We start from the raw sequence: 8,534 nt of genomic DNA, 5'->3' as shown, positions 1-8,534 counted from the left end.
TGCACACTATGGACATGCCAAGCAATACCTGCAGGTGCAGTAATGGCTTGATCAACACACGTACAACTGACAAATTTCTAATTGGATAAGGCCTGCTCCTAGGGGTGAAACACACATCTGGTGCTGTAGACCAGGCCAAAGCCTTGTGTCGAGACAGGCTACAGGCCCTAGTGGAGAAGCCATCGTGAGTATATTATTTAATGAGTATAGTACACCTACTGGGATATTGTTTAGGCATTTGTATTTATTCATGTTTGTTTAAATGTGTCTACTTCCTTCCATTTGTCTTTATTTATTTTTATCTTTTTGAGACAGGGTCTCTCTGTAGCCCGAGCTGTCCTGGAGCTCACTATGTAGACCAGGCCGGCCTTGAACTCCCAGAGATCCACCTGCCTCTGCCTCCCAAGTGCCCATTTGTCTTTACAGTAGAAGAAACACTATTGAGATAGATCAGTGGCCACAGCCTAAAGATGACTAATGGGGAGGCCCAAGAAGCCACTATCTTGCCATGATACAAGAGAGATCGCCCTACACCTATTACCCCCTCCAAGGCTCAGGGACTTTAGTGGAAGATGTATGGGAAGATTGTAAGAGCGGAGGAAAGGGGTGGAGTGTCTTCCTACTGGCTGGTTCCTCCAAGCTTAACACGGAGCATGGACTACAAAAAGGGGCTGCTGGGAGCCATCTTGGGATGGAAGCCACAAGCTCCAGGTAGCGCACTGGTGTGGGGGATGCACAGCCAGCTGCTCAGCAGTTTAAGGACAGAATGAACTGACTCTTGTGGACCTGGGGTGATCGCTGGCCCCGGAGGTGTGAGCGAATGCTAGCGGTGACTATGGGCGTGACACGGTCTGATAAGGTGGGCTCTGAGTCGAGGTGTGGGGCTAGGCACTGGGTACTCATTCCTTTGTAAGTTAATAAACTCACATAAAATATATTATATGGTTTGTCTGCTCATGCAGAACACCCAGAGGGAAGTCGGGCAGCAACCTCTGCCATAGTTTGGCTCTAGAATGTCCCTTGAAGCTCATGTATTAATGGTTTGGTTTTCTGCTTAGCAATACTGGAAAGTGCTGAAACCTTTAAAAGGTGGACCCAATAGAAGGAAGTTAGGTCACTGATGGAGTACATTTGAAGGGGATAGTTGAACCCTAGCCCCTTCTCCATCACTTCCTGGCTGCCATGAACACAAACTTCCCACTACATTCCCACCATGATGTACTGTGCCACGACAGGTCCCAAGTGCTACTGAACTGAAACCAACCTCTGATACTCTGAGCCAAAATAAACCTTTTCCCTTACTGATTCTCTTGTGTATTTGTCACAGTGACAGAAAACTGACTGATCTGTACTCTGCTAATATATCCTCTGATCTCTTGTTTCATGTGTTGTTCAGATTCCAAATATTTGGAGCTTTTCAGCTATTGTTTTTGTTTTTTGAGATAGGGTGTCATTTGTAGTCCAGGCTATCTTGGAACTCATTATGTAGCTCAGAATGGCCTGGAAACTTTGGTAATGCTCTGCCTCAGCCTCCTAAGTGCTGGGATTACAAGCTTCAACTAATATTCTGGTTTTGGGCTCTAATTTGACTTAACTGTATGTATAAAACATTATATATATATATGTTAACTAGCAAGTGGATAGAACTAAATCTAGTTGGCAAAAGTAGCCATCTCCAGAAGGTCGCTTTGTGTGTGTCGGTCTCCCTGTAGCCCCAGCTGGCCTGAAACTCACTATGTAGACCAAACTGGCCTCCATTTCACAGAGAGCCACCTGCCTCTGTGCCTCCCAACTGCTGGGATTAAAGGTGTGAGCCACCATGCCCAACCTCTTGCATTATCTTTTCTTTTTTTTTTTTTTTTTTGTCTTTTTTGAGACAGGGTCTCCCCACAGCTGGCCTGGAACTCTCTATGTAGACCCGGCTGGCCTGAACTCTCAGAGATCTGCCTGCCTCTGCCTCCTGAGGGCTGGAATTAAAGGCGTGTGCCACCACGCCTGGCACATTATCTTTTTAATTTAAAAAATAATATAAATTAGCATAAGATAGTAGATATCATTATGATTATTATCTTTGATTTTTTTTTTTGAGACTTGTATTAAGGCCCCAAGCATGGTCTATCATGATAAATGTTACAGGTGTACACTTACTACTGTTACTGTTGGGGGGGGGTGGCAGTTTTCTATAGATGTCAGTTTGCTGATTATGTTTTTAGGTCTTTAACCAATCTACTTTGTACGTGCATGTGTGTGTGTGTGTACATATTGGTGCTAATGCATATGGAGGCCAGAGGTCAAGTTGGGTATCTACCTAATTGCTCTCCACCTTATTTTTTTGAGCCAGGATCTCTCACTGAACCTCAAGCTCACTGATTCAGCTAGATTAGCTGGCCAACTAGCTCCAGGGATTCTCCTGTCTCCCTCTCCTGAAATGGGATTAAAGGCATATGCCCAGCTTTTTATGGGTTCTGGGGATCTGAACTTGGGCCTTTATACTTGTGCAACAAGAACTTTACCAACTAAGCCATATCCCCAGGCTCCTCATCTCCTTTTACTTCAGTTCCAGTTAGAAGCCCAAAGCAAACAAAGAAGTGTAGGTGCTGGGAGCTTTGACAATGCCTATGCTGGTGTAACAAACTAGGTTGGTAGAGCTAGATTCTATAAACTTTACAAGTGTCCATTCTGCGGGTGAGGCATTGACCAGAGTAGGGAACCGCCCCCCCCCTTTTTTTTTTGAGACCAGGTCTCACTGTGTAGCCTTGGCTGTCCTGGAATGTGCTATGTCTACTAGCTGGCCTTGAACTCAAGAGATCTACTTGCTTCTGCCTCCCAAGTGTTGGGGTTAAAGGTATGTGCCACTGATGCAGCTCTGTTTATATTTTTATTGGAAGGATATGATCTTTGAAGAACTTTCAGCTTCACAGTGTTAAGTCTTCCTATCCCCAAACTGATACTTCTGTTTACTCCACTCATGGGTCTTTCCATAGTGCTGTCAAGTTGTTCCCCTACACGCATGTATGGTAAGCACCAACACAGGTGAGCTGATGTGCTGCAGAACAGGTGTCCCCAGGAAGAGGAAGAGGAAGGGGCCTGAAAGTCATAGAGTGGGCTCTTCCTCTCCTCTTCCAACTAACTACAGGGTTACACCAGGATCTCATCTTAGATAGATTCAGCTGATGGCTGCTGCTTTTTTCTTCTTTTTGAAAACTACATACATATATGTGTGTAGTGTGTGTATATGTGTTTATACTCATGTTCACCTGTGTGTGCATATGTTGTAGGTATGCATGTGGTATGCAGGTGCAGGTAGAGGTCTGAAGTTGACATAGGGTGTCTTCCTTGACAGATCTCTACTTTTTTTTTTTTTTTTTTTTTTTTTGGTCTTTTTGAGACAGGGTCTCCCTGTAGCCCCAGCTGTCCTGGAACTCACTATGTAGACCAGGCTGGCCTTGAACTCACAGAGATCCGCCTGCCTTTGCCTCCTGAGTGCTGGGATTAAAGGCGTGCACCACCATGCCTGGCTTGATCTCTACTTATTGAGGCATGCTCTCTTATTGAACTGGTCTAGCTAGCTGCTTGCCTCAGGGACCCCATGTCTCTGCCTCCTGAGTGCTGGAATTACAGGCAGCCACCACACCCGCCTGACTTTTATGTGGGTTCTGAGGATCTGAACTCGTCCTCAGGCTTGCATAGCAAGTGCTTTATCCACTGAGCCATCTCCTCAGCCTATGGGTGGTTCTTATAAAACTATTTTCCATATGTATAAAATACTTTATGACTTTAAAAAACTAGAAAAAACCCAAAGAGTTAAGTCAGTTTTAATAGAAAAGTTATTATAAATACAGCGACTTTTCATAGAACAGTAATATTCTGGTAAACCAAATGGCCATAATTTATTTGAGTATAAAACTTACCTTTTAAAAAAATATGTACAATTTCCAGTGTGACAACATTTTGCACTTGCAATGAATACTGCCATCCCTGAGCCCACAGCCTCCACAGGCTCTGTGACACCATCCTCCTCCCAATCTCTAGGGGCAGCAGCCTGAATGCCCAGGGAGTACCCCCTTCCTGGAGCACATACTGTCCAACATGGAGAGCTCTAGTGATACAGCTTACAGCAGGACAGTGAAATGGTAAAGCATGCAGAGCCCTGACTCTGCCTTTCAGTCTTACCAGCCCTAAGGACAACACTGAAAGTATTTAACCACTTTCTTTTAGTTGTTCTTGATGAGCGCCTCCAGAGTCCTTCTCATTACTATTAAAGCTGGAAACTTGATTGAGGAAGATACCCAAGACCATTAACCACAACAGTCTGCTGTGCCACACTGGCTTCTCCAGTGCCCAGCACACAGTGGACATTTTCAAATGGTTGTAGGGTAAACAAGGAATCTCAACCTTTGTGTTTCTGAAGGCACATGGCAAGTGAGCCATTGAAAATTACGGCATCTGAGCTGTATCATCTTAAAAGATGTTCCTTCAAGTGAACTAGGAAAACAAGCAGTCTTTACACAGAGAGTGATGCAGGGGCAATCTTACTGATCAGTTTGTTGAGAGCACGAACTTTCTCTTCCAAGATGTGGTTTTTCCTCTCGGCACCTCGCTGTTTCTCTTCTGTGAGCTGAAGAGTTTTCATGAGATGAGCATTTTCCACATACAGTTCCTTGAGCAGCAGATCAGATTTTGTGTTCTTTTCGAACTAGAGAGGAGGAAAAGCCACACTCCACTGTGAACTGCTACAGGATGCTAAGCCTGCCCCTCATCCTTCTACCTTCATTCCAACCCTACCCTTGGGGTTCCTGGGATCTGACAGACATACTAGATACCATGGTAATTTTGTTTCATGGCATTATGGAGGAAAGTAAGAATCTGCTTAACTATGTAGTGGAGAAAACTTAAGACAATTTTATCATAACCTCTGCCATGAAATGAAAAAGTCTAGAATCTGCAGGCCTCAAAAAAGTCCTGCTATTCAGTGCAATGTGAAACAATGAAATATTCAAGTCTTCAAAATGCTTGGTGCATGTCTATGTGCTCTGCTGCTGGGATGCCATGCAGGACACACTGAGTCACTTCATCTGCCCTTGTAGCCAGATGCTAGAGCAGGTCAGGTCACCACATACATGATGGCAAGTCAGGTTTCAGTGATGGAAACACAGACTGATCAGTCAGAAGCCAAAGTCATGGGGATCTGAGCATTGGGCTTCATGAAGTCACATTAAATTCACTGAGAGCACATCGAGCACTCCCACTATGCACAGGTAGGCAATGCCTCTAGGGCAGAACTCACTGTAACAAAGGAGGCTTGGGGAACCAGCAAGGGTGTGTACCATTTATGTGGGGTGAACAAAGAGGACATTTGAACACATGTGACTAAGGCCTAGGAGCAAGTCAAAGCTGGGCATGAACACTGCAGGCAGAGGAAAGAATGTGCACAAGGGCCCTGTGGCCCCCAGGTGCTTGGGGAGAGCTGTGGTTGGAGAGACTTGTTGGAGGGGAGTGAAGAGAGCAGGTTAGACTTGTGACTTACTCTGTTATGTAAATGGAAGCTTCCTGGCTGTGTTTAGCCCTGAAGGACTCCCATTTTATAAAGCAACAGTCTTGACCTGAGGTGAGTGGGTCAAGAATGCCACATCTTGTTTACACAGTAAACAACCACCATCTGCTACCACAGCAGGAAACACAAATGATAAACATGACACCTGTATATATGCAAATCCCACCAGAAATACCAGACAAGTGAGCTTATCAGGCACACCAGAGGTAACCTCCCACCGGAGACTTGAACAATGAGTACTCAGACTGAAATGTGGCAGGCATGCATCTAGTCACTTGGTCATTCAGTACAAGCCTCACCCAGGAAAACTGACACAGTTGAGGACTCCTGCCTCTGTTCCTGGACTCCAGTTCAAGTGTAGCTCCTCGTGCTCAGGACACTTAGCTGCCCTAAAATGACCCTTGAAATGGTCTCTATCCTAACCTGCATCTATCTGCACTTGACATACCTGCACTGTCCAGCTCTGTTCCAGGACTTCTCTGTCCTCCCTGCCCCCACTCATCCTTATCAGCTCTGTCTCTCACTTCCAGACAGCCTCTGAACCCTGCAGCTTCCTTAACCCTTTCTTAGCTATTCTATAATCTACATATTTGCTTATTATTGTGTGAAGGACAATGTGTGATCAGAGTTAAAAGTAGTTAAGATTGGGGTAAAAGAACCTGAGATCACCAATGGCTGGCCTGTCAAGGGAATTCAGAATTACTTGGCAAATTGTAGCCAAGGAAACTGATGTAGTAGCTTGTGAACTTATCATTGTAATGCAATAAATTTCAACACTGTAGAAAGACACAAATGGGGGCTTGGAGAGATGGCTCAGTGGTTAAGAGCACTGGCTGCTCTTGCAGAGGACCCAGGTTCAGTTCCCAACACTTACATGGTAGCTAACTGCCTGTAATCCCAGTTCCAGGGGATCTGATGCTCCCTTCTAGCCTCTGTGGGCATTGCATGCATGGCTACGCTTACATACAGGTAAAACACAAAATAAAAATAAAATTAAAAAAAAGATAAAGGCACTAATGTGTCCATCTATGTTTCTGACATAGGACATCCATGACAGGGAGGCAGATGGGCTCAGAGTTCTGAGGTGGGGAGCAAGGTAAAGGAAGAGGACTCCACTGGTAGAACTTCAAAGGCCATTATAAAACCTCAGACTTTGCCAAGTGGGGAGTTGTGGTGCATGCCTTTAATCCTAGCAATCAGGAGGCAGAGGCAGGTAGAGATTTGTAAGATTGAGGCCAGCCTGGAGCCTGGTCAAGTTCCAGGCCAGCTGGGGCTACAGGGAAACCCCACCAGATGGACTTGAGCCAGTGTCCAGTCTATAAAGAGGAGGGTCAACACGGAGGAATCATTTCCTCCATGCTTCCAAGAGGAGCCAACAATGGTCGAGCAGGACCTTTGACTTATCCTCACATGGATGGAGCTGGTAAAAGAAAGGAGCCAGGGGCTCCTCCCAACCCCATGGGACCCCTGAGGAACAAATCCTCTAACGACCTCAAGAGTAAAAACAAATCAGTTTATCTGGTCCAATTGTATGTCCTTAAACACCCAAGATGGAAGTATAACCAAAGATTAAAGGAGCCAACATAATATAAGAACATACATATACACAACTAAAAGTTACTCGACAAACAACAAAGCCAGACAGGCGATACCTTCAGTCGAGTTGTTGGCTAGGATAGATAAAGGCTCTTCCAGACAGTAACACAACATACTACTGGAAAAATGAACAGCAGACCCCAATTCTATCCAAAGGAATACTGACAATGGATTGCCGTAGATGAGGAACAGCTGACCCTCCTGGAACAGGGACCTCTGGCTGACTAGATTTACCAGAAGGGCAGACAGGGGGAATGGATGAGGGTGCTGACAACACAGTGGACAGTGACAGGGATGGCAGAGTATGGAGCCTCTAGTGGGAGAGGAAGGCTGTCTATCTGACGAGTTTGTATTCATGCTCAGATGCCAAGGAGCTCAGAAGGTGGGCGACTGTGACCAGTGATAGTCATGTATATAGAGATTAGAAATGCATGTGAAAACGTCTCAATGTCAATTGCTTTGGAATGAATTCTTCTGTATGAAAAAAAAAATTAAAAAAATAATGATTAAAAAACAATAATTAGTAGATGTGAAAAACATTACCATTGAAATCTACCTGATGACTTTATATCCATGCTCAGATGCCTAGAAGCTCAGAAAGTAACCAACTGTGACTAGTAATAATCAGATATTTAGAGATTAGAAATGCATGTGCAAACATCCAATGTCAATTGCATTGAAAAAGAATTTTTCTATATGAAACTGTGTATTTTAATAATGAAATGGAGATCTTTTTAAAGGTTAAAACATCATTTAATTTATGTCTTATAGGGTTTATACTGAGTACAATATTGTATAACTGTAATAATTCAACTGTAAACCTAAAAATTTACAGCCAAATTTGAAAGAGATGCATCCTACCTCAGGAAAATGTTATTGAATATGTCAATTGTGTTGTAATGATATGCTTCTTCTAAGTATGTTGTTATTAAATAAATCATTTTTAAAAATAAAAAAAACAACAAAAAAAACAAAAAACATAAAGACTAAAAAAAATAAATAAAAAAAAAACAAAACAAAAACTGAGTCTTTGTGTTTCATTTGTGTATGTCTGTGTGTATACATGTATGCATGTGGGTGCCTGTTGACATGTGTGCATTGTGTGGGGGTCAGAGACTGATGTTGAGTGTTTTCCTTAATCACTTTTACGGGGCTGGAGAGATGGCTCAGCAGTTAAGAGCACTGGTTGGTCTTGCAGAAGACCTGGGTTTGAATCCCAGCACCCACATGGCAGCTAACAACTTTAAGTCCAGTCCCAGGGGATCTGACAGCCTCTTCTGACCTCTGTGGGCACTGCAGGACACGGGTGCACTGACCTACATGCAGGCAATACATGCATACACATAAAATAAAAAAATAAAAATTTTTTTAAAAAGCAAGTTTA

General features: G+C 43.8%; 1 protein-coding gene across 4 annotated transcripts in view; it reads right to left on the bottom strand.

Moving 5' to 3' along the window:
- Positions 1-3,799: 3,799 nt before the first annotated feature.
- The window catches only part of Ninl (ninein like), a 137,830-nt gene continuing 133,095 nt past the window's right edge, over positions 3,800-8,534 (bottom strand). For all 4 annotated transcript variants that reach the window (XM_029555057.1, XM_008851175.3, XM_017802730.2 and 1 more), the window contains one exon: positions 3,800-4,696. In XM_029555057.1, coding sequence (XP_029410917.1) covers positions 4,505-4,696 — 192 coding nt within the window. In that variant the 3' untranslated portion in view covers positions 3,800-4,504. The remainder of the gene's footprint in view (positions 4,697-8,534) is intronic.

This window comes from Nannospalax galili, unplaced genomic scaffold (assembly GCF_000622305.1).
Source record: "Nannospalax galili isolate Female #2095 unplaced genomic scaffold, S.galili_v1.0 scaffold1626, whole genome shotgun sequence".
Taxonomy (NCBI): Eukaryota; Metazoa; Chordata; class Mammalia; order Rodentia; family Spalacidae; genus Nannospalax; species Nannospalax galili.
This window is presented reverse-complemented; position numbering and strand designations above follow the sequence as displayed.